This window comes from Lathyrus oleraceus, chromosome 1 (genome assembly GCF_024323335.1).
Source record: "Lathyrus oleraceus cultivar Zhongwan6 chromosome 1, CAAS_Psat_ZW6_1.0, whole genome shotgun sequence".
NCBI classification, from domain to species: Eukaryota; Viridiplantae; Streptophyta; class Magnoliopsida; order Fabales; family Fabaceae; genus Lathyrus; species Lathyrus oleraceus.
In genome coordinates this window covers 14,082,448-14,098,819 of record NC_066579.1, presented here as the reverse complement: position 1 = coordinate 14,098,819, position 16,372 = coordinate 14,082,448, and the positions used below count along the sequence as shown (strand labels likewise).

The window sequence follows — 16,372 nt, the reverse complement described above, 5'->3', positions numbered from 1 at the left end:
CAAATTAAGTATATTAGAAGAACAAGTTACAGTAATCAATATTTTTTTAGATTTGTGCAATTCATTATCCGTATCTCACTCTTTAACAGTTAGAATTTGTTTAATACGCCTCATTCTTCAACTAACAGTTAGAATTTGGCTAAAGAACTAGAAGTATTGAACTAAATTAAAATTGACAATGGGTGAGGTACAGATAATGATTTGGAAAATTTTCGAAAAACATTTATCAACGAAAATTATTTCATAATATTACTTAATTTCATATTATTATTTTCTAATTCAATTTGAAAGGTTATATATTCAATGACATGTTGATAAAACACTCAAACCACATACGATATCATAAACTCATCTTTTATGACATATTGGTTTAATGAAATGAAAGTTTCAATTTACAATGAATAACATTAACAATAGCATACCTCAACAAACACATCAGAAATAACACAAACATATATCAACAACTTACTTTAACAAAACAACAACATACCTCAGTAAAAACATCAAAATTCATCAACCACTACGCCAAACAAGACCTTAGACAGCGCTTTTTTTAGCCTTAGACAGCGCTTTAAAGCGCTGTCTAAACCTCCGCTGCTAAAGGTTTAGACAGCGCTTTTTTAAATCTTAAAAGCGCTGTCTAAGCCCCCCCCCCCCCTTAGACAGCGCTTTGGCCAAAAGCGCTTTCTAAGACCCTCCTATTTTAATTTTTTTAGGTATACCTTAGACAGCGCTTTTGGCCAAAGCGCTGTCTAAGGGGGGGGGGGGGGGGGGGGGGCTTAGACAGCGCTTTTCAAAAAGCGCTGTCTAAGCCCCCCCTATTTTAATTTTTTTAGGTATACCTTAGACAGCGCTTTAGGCAAAAGCGCTGTCTAAGGGGGGGGGGCTTAGACAGCGCTTTTCAAAAAGCGCTGTCTAAGCCCCCCCCCTTAGACAGCGCTTTTGCCTAAAGCGCTTTCTAATCCCCCCCTTAGACAGCGCTTTTTACAAAAGCGCTGTCTAAGGTATACGAAAATTTTTGAAGCTTTTGTTTTAAACCACATTTTTTCCAGGTTTATAAACCAGAATTTCTACCTGTTTTCAACCAGATTTTGACAGACAATTATCACATTTTATATATGCCATTTTGGCCTTTTTTCTACCAATTTTTGGCTAACAAATATATATATATATACCAATTCAAACCAATTTTGCCTTAAATGTATCAAAATATATACAAATTTATGTACACATTTACAAGTCATAACATATACTACAAATGTACACATTAATTACACAAATTTATGAACAAACATTGAGCTTTATCATGAATTGACTAACAACCTCCAACAAATTTTAATACTGTTAATTACATGAATTTAGAACAAACGCAACTTGGGTTGCCGCTAGTGCTGCTGCCTCCTGTTAAAAATACAAAATAAAAACAGTAAGAAAATCACAGAATATAGCATAGTTTCAAAACAAAACCAACGACCATACTACACAAAACAGTAACAAAATTTAGTCATGGATACTGACTTGTCTTTGTCGCCTCCGTTGCAGAATACTGATTGCCCAAGCCATGATATAGCAAGGTAAAAGAAATCCAGCAGCTCGAAGCAAGAAAAGCTGCAGAAGATGGTAGGCTTATTAGGTTGGCTCCCCGTCACATTTGAAATCAACACAACAGTAGACATAGGCATGAGAACAATTATAAACAACAGACTTGAATCACTTACAGAGAAAAAATTGGATGGATCATCATCAGAAGAATCACCATCTGTTACAGAGAGTGCATGCCGCAGAAGTAAAAGGGCCATCAACTGTATCAAATAAAAAGGATTGGGCTTAAAATCATGTCCACTGACTAGCATACTGATGTAGTCAATACAAACACCGAGCAAATGCAGTGAAGCACCAGGGCTCTTAGCAAGTGCAATTAATTAATTTGATAAAAACAACCAAATTCTACAGTTTAGTAAAGTGGAATGCAAGATAAATAATGCCTTACAATTAGAGCAGCTGAGCGACAAAAAGCAGCTCCACTGGCATTAGAAGCAGCATACTCATCATATTCAGCATCCAGGAATTGACGCTCTGCCTCTGCAATTGCCAATAGGCGAGGATCACGCAAGTCCAAGGGTGAGCCAGATAATGTCCAGCCTCCTCTGCAAGAAAGTTCATCATAAATTAAGGAGACAAGTTCAAAATGACGATAAATAAATCATTGTAGCCTCTAGATTAATTCTAAAGTAAATAACGGGTATAGAACTAATGCAACATAATCAAAAACTATTTCTAAATATATATGTAAGTATATCTTCTTACCCTATTTCAATAGTGGTTTCTTCAGGATTAGGGCGAGGTGGTGGGGCTGTATACCCAGGTTGATAAGGCTGATCATTATATGCACAGAAGAAAAAAAGGCATCAATAAGAGACAACAAAAGTAGTACAACTGGAAGGAATTCAATACACATGATAGATAATGAGCATTGGGTTCAAATCAAAATGGTTAAGAAAAAACCACACAAGATACAGTGTACAATATAAAAGCCAGTCAAACCACTATCAAACCGTCAAATAATGGAACCGTAATAAAAGCCAGTTCAAGGTTCAATTGGTTGAACCATCTAATTCGGTTAGTATTTGAAACATTGGTAAAACAACAGAGAAGTATAATTTAGATATGGACATGCCTCAAGTTTCCATGTTCCACCCAATTCATCTAAAAAATGCAGAAGTCAAGAATTTGATTAACAAATGCATTCTTATTCAGGGTAGGAATTTGGAACTCTATAATATATTGGATGCCTTTGGTAGATAGACGTGTTTAGTACAAGGGTGGCACTATATTCCATCCTTAAATTCCATTTCCCAATTAAACTGAACATCAGGATAATTTTTTATAGATTGATTTCCAGCCATTCATCACATGAGTCTAGGAACAACCTCCAACAAATTTTAATACTGTTAAAACTCTCCACTAACTTTCTCTTGATTTTCTAACTGTTAACTAACACATAACTTCCAAATAATTGCTAAGTCCAGACCAAGCTTGCAAATAATTTCTAACTTTTTCCTTTAATCACATCCAAACTGTAATTGTTTTCAAATTCTAACAAGTGAGTCTAACCAACAACTTAGCAATTTCACTCTAACCTTTTCTCTATTAACAGGACACCTCCAAAAGCTCCACAGCACATGAAAGTCATAACATATCCAAACCTGCTAACAGAAGTAAAAATATATCAACCAAATTTAACTGATAACTCAACTAAAACTAACTTCATCGAAAGCCAACATCCATAATCTTGCATCAATAATCCAACAACAGTTCCAGAAATCGATTTCAAATATTCAAGCAAGGCAATGCCCAACAGTAGCATATGCATAGCAGAAAAATCCAAAGCTGCGAATAACTAGGCAACTAAAACCTGAAAGTCACAGTAAGAGAAAACGATTTTAGAAATTAACCCAACTCACAATCCAGGTTTCAGAACTATAATCAGTTTCTTTTCAATAACCTGTTTTAGTCCAAATCAACATAACCAATCTATTTTCCTTCTGATTCACAAACTTAATCGCATCCCGTAACCAACCCCAAGTGCAATTGCTCTGTCAAAAAATGAATAGATCCTTAACAAACTATTTAACAGAAATTAACAGTGTTAAAATCATTCCCAACAACCATACTCTTCAAATCTAACTGAAATTTAACCTGCCTTAACCATTCTACCCGAGCTACCCGACTCGATTACGGCTTCCAAACTATATAAACATACATCACTCTTCAATCAAAAAGGAACAATTCTCAAAGCTCACTCATCACTATCATAACCTCTATTCACCATTTTTCTCTCCCTTCTAACCTTGCACAAAGGTCCATTAGGAAGCCATTGGAGCTTCACATCGAAGCTGCAATTATGCTATTGGGCAAGTCAGAACAAGAGAATTGGATTAAAAAGTAGGAAAGAAAGAATGTACACGAAGTCCTAGTCAAAAGTTTCTCAAGACTATTTACATAAAACACTGTCAGGCTAAAGATCCAAATAACTTACCAGCCTCCGTGTCTTGAGAAGTAGTCATTTCCAAGCAAGCTTTGTTTGTGGCCATGGAGGAATGTCTAAATGTTCATGATGGGAAGCATATGCCAAGTTCAAGTAGCCTACAAAATACTGCACCAAGAAAATGTCAAAGCATCATACCATAATTGTTCATGGGCAGTAACATATTACAAGTTCAGGACACTTTTACCTTGTTGCAAATTCAGGACACTATGGTCTAGCAGTCAGTTTGTGGCTCTGCAAATTGTGGTAGCAGGCTGCAATTGACATAGAACCAGGTATGCGTGCTGCAACATTCAGGGCCACAGTAAACCTGCATCATGGAAGTGCAATGCATCAAGCCATCATGTATAGGCTTTGAAATGTCAGCCAAAACAATGCAGAGCCAAGTCAGAACTGCTATTAACCATGAGCAATGCACAAAAGTTCTACAATGCCTACCAATTGAACCATGCTGCAAACCAATTTTAAAACACAGAATATAACTACATCAAGTCATGCAGCAATGCAATACAGCCATCCACACATAACATCATTAGGCTTTCATGTCCAAACATTAACAGGCATGGGCAGTATGGATCCTGCAATGTATAGAAGGTATGGCAGTTACAAGAGCACTATCACACTGCCTATTTTTTCCAAAACCATTATGCAGGGTACATGAGGCAGCATTTGGGAAAATACAAGAATACAACCTGCAGTAGTTTAGTCAACATAAATCATTGCAGGACTATTGCCTTGACAGTGCCACAAGAATGACAGTTAACATCACAGATAAAATACAAGCATCATCTGAACGATTGAGTCAATGTTCAACAAACCTGACTTACTCTTGCATCACCATTTAAGCACCAATCCTGCAAATGATAAACAGCCAGTAAGCATACAAAACCATCAGGCCAATGCAAATCCAATTCAAGCTTCACCTTTAAGTAATGAAATGAAATGACAATTAAGGGTAATTCCACTGTTTACTGGAGATTAAATAATGAGTTTAGACTAATCTCCATTCTCCAAAAGGGGCCTCAAAATGACATTCAAACTAACCCAGGATTGCAGCCATTCGATTTAATAGTTAACTAACTGGGAATTCCTGTTCATGATCTCATTACAACTATCCATTTCTTTCTTTTTCTTTCTACTGACTTTCATAATTAACCTAATAGGTAACAATTGGTATATGTAAGTTCAGCTGATTTTCATGACAGGTTTTCAATATGATTTCATCATTTTTAGCACTGGAATTCATAATTGATACAATATTCAAAAGATCCTGGCCTAACCTTTCATTCAGCAACCGTTGCATGCTGAATCCTTATTCGTCTTCCTCATCTCCTTCAAGCACGCACCCATAACTTCAACAATAGCCTTCTGAATCCCCATCATGTACTTACTCATCGGAACCCTAATATCGACAACATCCGGCGGGTCCTGCTCAAGCTCCTGCGAAACATAAACCTGAAATCTCGGCCAAAGATGCAGCTTACGAATATGCAAACACTTCATAGTTCTCTCCGCCTTCGCAAAACCCGAAACCATCGCTTGTGGCCTATCGGAGAAAACACGAACAAACGCACTTCGATTGAGAGAACGAAAAATCCTAACAATAAAAGCTTCAGTGGAAGTCTCCGAAACCGAATGAGCGTTGAGGATGATGAGTCCGGAGATAATTGAGGCAGGTAGTTTATTAGTGAGAAGATCAACGATGAGGATTCTAGGGGTAATGAAACAGACGGAGCCGGAAGAGTAGAGGGAGTGGCGGTGGTTAACGGGGAGGTCGGCGGTGATTTCGACGGGGACTTGGTAGAATTGGGGGTTTAGGGTTTTGAGATGGAAATTGATTTTGGATTTGAGAGTGGCGGAGGAAGGAGATAGAATGAGAAGTGTTCCCTGAGAAGTGGAGTGAAGAAGGAGAAGAGATGAAATGAGTTTCGATAGAGAGAGACCTGAAGAGAGAATGACGAGACCGCCATTGGTGTCTTCGAGAAGCTCTGTGATTATGTGTTCGTGGAATTGAAGACTTCCAAAAGCGCTTTCTAAAAGCGCTTTCCAAAAGCGCTTTCTAAACCCCCCCTTAGACAGCGCTTTTGGTTTTAATTTTTTTTTTAATTTAAAGACTTTAGACAGCGCTTTATCAAAAGCGCTGACTAAGGTCTATATTTAAAAGCGCTTTCTAAAAGCGCTGTCTAAGGGGGGGTCTTAGACAGCGCTTTTAGAAAGCGCTGTCTAAGACCCCCCCTTAGACAGCGCTTTCATTATTTTTTTGGAACATTTTCCGTGTTTTATTTTAATTTTAACCTTAGACAGCGCTTTCTTTTAAAAGCGCTGTCTAAGATGCGCTGTTAAAAGTCATTTTTGGCGTAGTGAACAAAAATATCTACAATAGCAAAACAACTTGCCTTAATAAGGCAACAACATACCTCAACAAAAACACCAACATACTTAAACAAAAACACCAACATACTTAAACAAAAACATCCAGAATAATCCAAACAACAACATTTATCAACAAAAACAAAAACTAACAATAAGAAAACAACACACCTCAATAAAAACTTCTACATACCTCAACAAAAACATCTACAATAATAAAAACAATAACTTACCTTAATAAAACAGTAACATACCTCAATAAAAACATCAATACAACTTACCAAAACATCTACAATAACACAAACAACAATATTTATTAACAAAAAATAATAAATTACCTTAACAAAACAACAATATACATCAACAAAAACATCAACATACCTAAACAAAAACGCCTCCAATAATACAAACAATAACATTTATCAACAAAAATAATGACTTTCCTTAACAATACAACAACATGCCTCAACAAAAATACTCACATACCTCAACAAAAATATCTACAATAACACAAATAATAATATACGATCTATATATAAATAACAACATACCTAAAAAAATTACATAACTCAACAAAAACATTAAAAGTAACACAAACACCAACATACAACCTCAATTAAAACAACAAAATAAATAAATAAAACTTAACAACATACTACCTATAAGGGTTTACTATCTCAACAAGATAAACAAAAATCCATAAAGAACAAATGTTTTGACACAACAATAACATAACTCATAATATGAATGGTGGAAATGTCTCACATATATGAAATGAGAAGAGGAAGTCAAAAAAATGAGTTTCGTGTTTCTGTCTTGCATGTTTCGTGAAAGCTTTCCTTAATCCGTATGAGTTAGAAAATATATGTTAGAGTTTTATGAAGAAATGATGTGCAAATGTTAATATAGATTGAGATAAGGCGTGAGAGATATATTAGGATTTTGCAATAGGAGATATGATTATTCTGTATAGAAATGAGAAAAGCTTCATTTATATATATGTAATACTTTTCACCATGATTGATAGTACCAACCATGAGTAAATTTCTATATTTGTTAGAATGGTTGTTACTATAGACTGTGGTAAAAAATGGTATAATTTTAATATAAATATAAAAATTAGAGGGACAAACTGTTTTTGTAATAAAAAAATGTAAAATTATTGGTGCTGAAATTTGAAATGATAATTACTTAACCTAATACAACGGTTGTTATTTTGCACTTGGTGAAATTTTTATAATAATTAAAAAATAAGTAAAAGCATTTAAAAATGAATTATTACTTCAGTGGAATAAATGAACAAGATAAAAAAATGTTATATTTTATAATAGTTATTGTTTGTTTTATGTTAAAATGACATAATTTTAGTCTCTCTCACAATTTTAGATTCAATTTCTGTGACATATTTTAAATGACATGAAATATTATATATTATATGGTGATATAAAACTATTAAGTTGGATTAATTAGAACATTTTGAGTTTTTTTTTTGGAGTTTTTTTGGAATTTAATTGGTATTAATTATTATGCATTTTCATATCACATGCAACATTTTTTTAAAATAACATATCATTATTTTTTTACCTAAAAATATGACGGAAACGACAAAACAGATGATTTTAATATTCGGCAACGAAATTCTTAAGGAGTAAAATAGGGTCCTAAAACTATAATGAGTCTTTATCTTTTCATGAAAAAATTATCACGAAGTCAAAATTATCACTTGAGAAATGGGTCCCAAATATATAAATTATATCGTTGATTGATGAAAAAATTATTTGTATAAGCACTCTTGTAAACACAATCAACCTTATTAATAGTTGTTAATTTCGTTGATAGACTATGTTTAGTCAAAATTATCACGAAGTCATTGATAGTTAGTGTTTGAGTTGTATTTCCTTGAAACACTAAGGTATAGTTAGAATTTCTCAAGAAGTCTTAGATTGTGTGTCTTTGAGTTGTATAATCAGTTTGATTATTAGATTAAGTCCTTTTTTAGAAGGAAAAATCACTCAGGTGGTTAGACTAAAAGTAACTTCGTTAACACCAAACCAGGATAAAAGTACTTGTGTTTTTATCTTTATTATTTTCTTTGATCTTTGAGATTGTGGGTTACCAAAGTGTTTTTAAAGTTAGAAACTAAATTCAAACCCCTAATTTTATGTAGTTTAATGATGTAATCTGTTAACCAATGGATAACTAAGTGTGGTCTTTAGACAACATGCCAAGATAAAACTTTACCAAATACCCTCTTACAATCTCTTTTTGATAATTATGCTAGATGATATTTTGATAGGTTCATATTGAGTTCAAATTATCACATCAGATAATTTGTTTTTACTCACTCATTTAGAGTACAATGTTCCAAGGTATTTTTCAATTGGTTTCTATTCATGAAACTAACATTGGAGAATAAAATTATTATCTTACATTTTATTATCATCAAAACTCAATTTATCATCAAAACTCAATTGATAGATCATTGTTCTTGAAATCACATTGATTCAACATTATCCCACTTATATATGATGACGAAAATAAGCATTTCAAACAATTTTTTAATTTATAAAATATATAAAACAACAAATGAAAACAAGTTACAGAGTTACTCCTAATACTATGTCAAAACATATATGAGAAGTAGTATTTTCCAATATACAGTTGAATTTTTTTAGAGAAACAAGAGTAAATTATTTCCCTTTTAAACCAAGTGTTTTTCTCCCTTTTTATCATCATACAAAAAAGAGGTAATAGTATTTGAAAAGGTGTTGATAATTTAAATGAGTATAGTACAATAATAGATCGACACTAACAACAAAATAAAATAAATAGACTTACAAAATCGGAGATTAAAACAAATAAGTAAAAAACATATGAAGAAAGAAAGAACTATCTCAACGTTTGGGTAGTATTTCTTAAACGAAGACTAGGTTTGTTGCAGAGATTTTTTGTATAGGTTTGTTAGACAACTTACTTAATATTAAGTAATTTGGGAAATAAAGCTATAATTAATTTGAACAACTAAAGGAAATATTAGGCATCTTAATAAAACTTAAAGATTCAATGATTTTATCTTGTTGTTGTTAAGAAAAGATATTGCTTCCCTCATAAGAGTGAAACTATAGAACATATTTATTTCCTCAGTTGTGTCATTTGAAGAGCAACTATCGGTATCTGAATCTCAAATTGACTTTTCTACCTTTGATACCTATATCTTTTTGGATCCTTTGATGTTAGTGAAATACACATTATGAGCATACATCTTTCTATTTTTACATTCAAAATATTCTTTATAAAAATATGAAGGAGGATGTCTTTCTTTACTTTCATGACTCTTTTTTATAAAACAGAACATGGTAATATGGTAGTCTTTATTACATTAATTACATTTTAGGGTTTTACATTTAGATGTTGGTTGGTAGGGTGCAAATATTGTTAAAGCTTTTATTATAGTTCTTAGGTACATAACCAAGACCAACATTATTGTATGATGCCATTTGATTTCCTCACACAAGATTCAAGTTGTCAGTGCCTTTAGTGAATTTATCAAGTGTGTTTGAAGATCATGAATTTTCTTTTTCAAAATGTCACATCTATCACACTTGATAGATTCATATAAGGCTTTATGAGATTAGAACGAGTTTTGAAGTAGATTATATTGTCTCTTTCTAAGACTTTCTATTTCTTCCAACAGGTTTTTCTTTCTTAATTCAAGGGAAGAGATAGTGTCTCTGGAGGTAGAGGTAATTTGTTCTAATTTACTCGTTTCTTTTGTTAGCTTATTAAAAGTGAACCTTGATAGGAAAAGTGATAGGTTGCCTTATATTATTGATGATTTGCCATGAAATAGAGGTTTTCTTATTCTTTATCTAAATATTTTATGTTATCGTTATCCCGGGATATGTATGCTTTCTTTTTGGTTTTCTTGAATTTTCTTTGATTTTGGTCTCTTCTCAGGTTTTTAGGGCAGTTTGGTCTTATATGCCATTTCTGTCCGCATTGATGACATGTAGGAATGGATGATGAACTTTCTTCACTTTGCTCATGGAGTCTTTAACTTTGTTTTTCGTGCCTTAGGAACTCCTTGAGTTTTTAAAACATGAGCTTCACGAATTTATTAATCTCACTTTGTAGTTCTTCATCTTCTGATTCCATATCTTCAATGTTGGCAGCTTTAAGTGAAATACTTTTCCTTTTTTTCATGTTATCTTTTTCATCATCAACCATTTTTTTCAGCTTCATCTCATATTCTTGCAATTTACCAAAGAGAGTGTCTATGTCCACGGTTTCTAAATTCATAGATTCACAAATCATAGTGAATTTAGGTTGCCAACTACGATGTATGCATATAAGAATATTTATAATGAATTCTTCATTTGAAAATGTTTTCCCCAAAATGCTCATAGGACTCACGATATGGGTAAATCGTATTTGCATCTATTTAATTGTCTCTTCAGGTTTCATTCTAAAGAGTTCATACTCATGGTTTAATGATCCCAAACTTTCCCTTATAACCTTACTAGTACCTTCATGGGTGATTTCGAAGATGTCCCATATTTCTTTTGTAGTTTCGCAGTGAGAAACTCGCAAAAAACTCGTCACGACCGAGAGCGATAGTGATGACAACTTTCGGTTTCACATTGCGTTACATATTTTCTTTATCATCTTTGGTCCAATCCTTTTTAGGTTTTGTTTTCTACAACACCATTAAATATGTGAGTAACAACAAATGGACCTTCACTTACAACCTTCCAAATACCATGATCCATCCATTTTTTGAAAAACTTCATTTTCTCTTACCATAAACTATACCCTTATCCTTTAAGGAATGAAGGCTTGTTTAATGAATAGATTGAAATCATTTTTCCTCATGAAACAATTAGAACTTAACAAGATTTAGGCTTTAATACCACTTCTTGGACAAGTGACTTCAAGCACACAAGGCTCAATAAGCACCAAAGAGGCTGAACCACAAAGGCCCAATCGGTTAGCACGTTTTGAAAACCGATTAGAAGATCTTGGCATGCAAAATTTTAGATCAAATCCAAGCCAATCTTGTGCCTCAAGCAAACCAAATCTTAACATTAATGAAGATCTCACAAAGTCTTGAAGAATTTGAAAAACTAATTGATTAGTGATTTTAGCTAATTGATTAGCTCACTTAATCATGGAAGGTTTTGAATTGATCTTTAATCAGTACAATCTACATTAAAAGCTTGCTAATAATACATGGTCAAGTTCTCATATGGCATGCTATAGATAGGTATGATCCATCATTCTCTTGAATTACATATTTCACTCAAACATTAAGTGTGATATTATTCTTAAAAAATTATCATGAACCCTAAAAGGCTAAGCCTTTCCAATCTCTTCTCTGACTTATTAACCAACAAACAATAAGAAGATTTTTCTGATTCTTTGCCAACCGATCTTTTGTAAAAACTCACACTCTAGATCCAAAAGATTTCAAAGAATTCAAATTCTTCAAAATCTTAGAAGAACCCAACCTATCCACCTTTCTATGTATGCCCTCGGGAAGTATATATCCATTATTGGTAAAAATGTTCTTTTCAAATCTTGATATCACTGATGGAATACTTAGAAGTGAATTGAAAAAGGCATATAATAACTTTCTCAGTGGAAGAATTTATAGAGATGTTAGGGTATTCCCCATTATGAAGGAACCATCATCATCCATATCCCATTAATTTATTGTTGAATTCATTCACCCTGAGAGTCGTATGACTCACTACATGATTATTCACATGCTTTTTCCAAGGAAAATTAAAGCAATTTCAGCCTCATAACCGAACCTAGTGTGGAAACAATATGGTTAATAGAATATAAAGTCAAAATAAACTAGGTATAAGAAGTAATTAAATACATGATGGAGAATAAGAAAGAAGAAGTATGGCTTCAACAAGGGAACCTAGTCACAAAAATTTGGGAAGAAACAAAATATAACTTTGGAGTTGAAGAATTCAATGAAGAGACAAAAAAATTGAAAAATCTAGCTTATGATCAATGAAGTTTGAGATCGTTAATGGAAGAATAACTAAAAAGTCCCCATCAAATGAGAAGAAAATAAAATCTAAGAGTCAAGAAGTACCCATATAATTAGACATCTTCTATAACTTCATTCCTTAGCCACCCACAATCAAAGACATACTCAAAGTCATAAGTGGAAAGATAGATGCAGTTAATGACAAGATCCACTTCATAGTCTGACACTTCATTCCTACTAGAATCAACTACCAAAGGAAATATTTTTCATGATGATATTGATGTATAATAATCTCTCCATTGTTTTCAAATTTCTTGTTGTTGTTGTTGTTGTTTTTGCAAATTCAATTAAACAAATTTAATTCTTGTACTTTCAAATTTCTGCGAATTTCCCCTATGTAATTTGAATTCTTAGTAATAACATGATTGATGTTTCCTTATTTATATGTTATTAATTTCCCATGTTTGCATATTTACTTTCTGTAATGCATCTTTACTCGCTGTTTTGATTTCAATAAAGGGGGACAAGTATACTCTAAGAGGGAGTAGAGTATACTCTCTGTTTAACTCAGGGGGGTTAATCACTCCCAACATATGTGTTACTTTATTTTTCCACCTCCCTTGAGAGATGTTGTGTCATCATCTAAAAAGGGGAGAATATGGAACCTTATTTAACATGCGATATGCTTTTAATACGGACAACAATTATTGTTGAACTTTTAATCATGACAACTAATTGATGATAACTCAAATGTATTCTAACAAAGTCAAACATAAGTTATTAAGTAAATAAAGATGCAAACTTAAGTATTATGGTTTGATGGGATTAACTATCCGGTGATGGCAACCAAATGGAATATAAGCTCAAGCCTCCTCTCAGATAAACTCAAGCAAGTGCCTAAAAATTAAAGCATGTGAAAAAGTCTTTAAGGGCAAGGAAGCTCGACCTTATCCTGGGAGAATATTGTGTAAAGAAAAAGGGCATTCTCATAAACGCATATGGCTAAACACACACACACACACACACACACACACACACACACACACACACACACACACACTAAAATTTATTTTCAAATTGATTTTTCTTAAGAAAATATTTTCTATAATGTCTTGAAATCATGTTAAATGAGTAAAGAGCAATCATAATTGCTATGGGAAAAGTTTTTCCTTATCTAATCAATTGGGGCACTTATCTAATCGATTAGATCCATTCAAAATCAAGCTCTAAGAGATTACGATATCATATTAATAAGGTATAACGGGTAGCCATCTTTTCTTCCCTTTTTGAAATTTGTAATTGATTATCGTTGGAGATTATATTGTTAAGAATTATGGTTCTAATCGATTAGATTCTATTAAAAGGAATTAAAATCAATTTCCTTTTTGATCCAATGTCTAGCCTATAAATAGATGTCCATTCCCTCATTTTGAGAATATCTTGGTATTAAAATCTCGCAAGTTATTAGTTAGCCCATTTAAAACAAAGGTTTAATATCTGTGAGCTCAACTCATCTTAAAAGTTTACAAATATTGTTTAGATGCTTGAAGACTAACCGCGCCAAGGTTCTTGTGGAAAGAATACTAATTGCTTCGATCTACCATTTGTGGAACAAGGACTAACCTCTTCAATCCATGTTTTGGAAGAAAAGAATTAAACTGCTAAATTCCGGAGTCTTGTTTTTTGGTTGGAAGACAACCATCTTACTTGTATAATGAGGTTCGTGAGTATTACCTACTCAAGCTCTTAAAGTTTACTATATACTCTCAAAATCAATTATTGAGGGGAGGAGTGGGTCCTTTTTTTTACGAAACCTTTATAGTTATCACTATTCTCTTTTTCCCTAAACTCTTTATTTTCTGCAATTTATTTTCGGTAGCTTAGTGTAAGATCGCAATTTTGACCCTAAGACCCCTCATGTTATCTCATCATATGCATTAGCATTGGGATCACAACTTGGCATCCTCCTTACCCCTCATTCATTGGGTTTGCATTAGGAGAGATCACCAAGCACATTTGATTGTATCATACTTAATTTTCTATTATTTACTAACCAAAATACCAAAAATATGCCAATGTATAGTTTGTTGCTTTTGTAGGTAGTGTGTGTGCTCACTTATGCTCTATAAAGCTTATATCTAGGGTTTGAGACCCTCAATGGAAGGAGCTCAATCAAGAAATGGTTCACATTGGCTCTAAGTATAATATATGGATCCCCATGTTCTTCACATGTTATTTTGATCAAGAAAACATCAAGAGTTTGGAGTTGGTTTACCTTGGAAACCCTAATTCATCTGGGTATCTTGTGTGACTTCCTCAAGAAGTTTCTTCAACAATTGATCAAATATTTTAGGGGATACTTCACATTACATCATCTTATGCATATATGATCCTCCATGAGTCCCAAAAGTCAAGAGAACGTCAAGCTAGCAAGATGGTTCATGGTGGTTGACCAGAGAAAGTCAACTAGTCAAAATTGGGGTTCCCTAGACCCTATCTCCTACAATAATTTTCATATGAAAATGATTTGAAGAGAAACATTACTCAAAATGACATTCCAAACAACTTTTATGTTGAAGTCAAGATCTAGTTTTTCTTGGAAATTCATTTTTTATGGTGAAATATTATAGGTCATTTTGTCTGAATCCTAGTTTGGAGGTCAACTTCCCAAGAACATAACTTGCTCAATTCTTATGATATGAAGGCCATTAAAATTCCCTGATCAAATTCAAGATTTATAATTCAACTTTTATGTTTGGAGGAAGTTCAAATCAAACTTTTAAATGCATGTGCCAAGTGGAAACATTATAGGTCATTTTGGGCCAATACCATTGAACAAGTGATTTTCCTCAACTTCTAAAATGCATACCTCCTTCATGCCAAATCCAAATGAGGTAAAATTTGTGACCATATTGAAGAGGTTTGAAAGAGAGATAACTTTGGTGAAGGAACATTTCTCATTTGAAGTCCATAGAAAAAGTTATTCAAGGTGGAAGAAGTGAACATTTGAATTGGGACTTAGAAAATTTTCAAATATGTTTGATTTCCCAAACTTCCACCTCAAAATTCATCATGATCCAAGATTCAAATGAAAAAGTGTTCAACATGAAAATTGTGTCCCTTGATCTCACAGTTCCAAAAAGTCCAAGATCATCTCATTTGAATCAAAATTGAGGGACTTGCGCATGGCTTCATTATGGGAAGTGTTTTGGCAAAATTTGAATTCAAATGATCAAAATCTTTTGCATGCTTCCACATGATGGATTCAGTACACTTTGCACACGAATTAGAAGTGGGTTGCATCATTCCTAAGGCCCAAATCATTTCCCATGCACCCATGCAAATAAGTTTCTAAAATTGGCCAAATTTCAAGTGGTGCAAATATCAAGTGCATTGCCTATTTAAACAAGCTCAAGGCTTCAGAATCAGAATCAACACCTTGCCAAAGCTTTGCTAGACGTATTCAAACCCCCACTGCCATAGAACTTTTGAAGATTTCTCTTGAAATTGAGCTTGAACTTCATCTTCTATTTGGAAGTTCAAACTCCAAAAATTCACTTCCCTTTTCATCTCAACTGACTTCTGCAAGCAAGAGGAAAAGAAAGCAATCAAATCCAGATCAAGATCAAGTGGAATTGGATCAACTCGAAGGTGATCTTTCAGAAACTTTATCTCTTTGATTCTCTCTCAATTATTCACCATTATTTGTGATTTTTGGTTGTTTGAAGTCCTATAAATATAGGCTTTAAGGTCAAATCAAAGCAACTAAGTTCATGATCCTCAAAATTCAAATCCCTGTATCTTTTTATATACTTGGAATTGGATAAAATTAAGGCCAGATTCAAGCTCCTAAGCATTTTTTCTTTAAATCCATGTCTTGCTTTTTCATTTTAGTGATGGTCGATGGTGGACCAATCCGGTGAGATCCACCGGAGAAAAAGACCGGAGCC

The 16,372-nt window shown here is 33.4% G+C and overlaps 1 protein-coding gene and 1 long non-coding RNA gene across 3 annotated transcripts; both read right to left on the bottom strand.

Annotated features, from left to right (window-relative positions):
• Positions 1-1,344: 1,344 nt before the first annotated feature.
• LOC127087404 (uncharacterized) lies at positions 1,345-2,402 on the bottom strand (the record flags this gene model as incomplete). Its single annotated transcript, XM_051028298.1, has 5 exons — positions 1,345-1,401; positions 1,519-1,608; positions 1,719-1,802; positions 1,991-2,147; positions 2,308-2,402. Coding segments are annotated over 5 exons (483 nt in total), but the record flags the coding sequence as incomplete, so codon positions are not given.
• Positions 2,403-4,044: 1,642 nt separating this feature from the next.
• On the bottom strand, positions 4,045-5,345 carry LOC127128896 (uncharacterized). 2 transcript variants are annotated; one of them, XR_007806100.1, is made up of 4 exons: positions 5,329-5,345; positions 4,867-4,902; positions 4,236-4,358; positions 4,045-4,146 (listed from the first exon to the last, which is right to left on the bottom strand). It is a non-coding gene; the product is annotated as an uncharacterized LOC127128896 (long non-coding RNA). The 2 variants fall into 2 exon arrangements; XR_007806090.1 differs by having other exon boundaries at positions 4,876-4,902.
• Between the last annotated feature and the right edge of the window lie 11,027 nt (positions 5,346-16,372).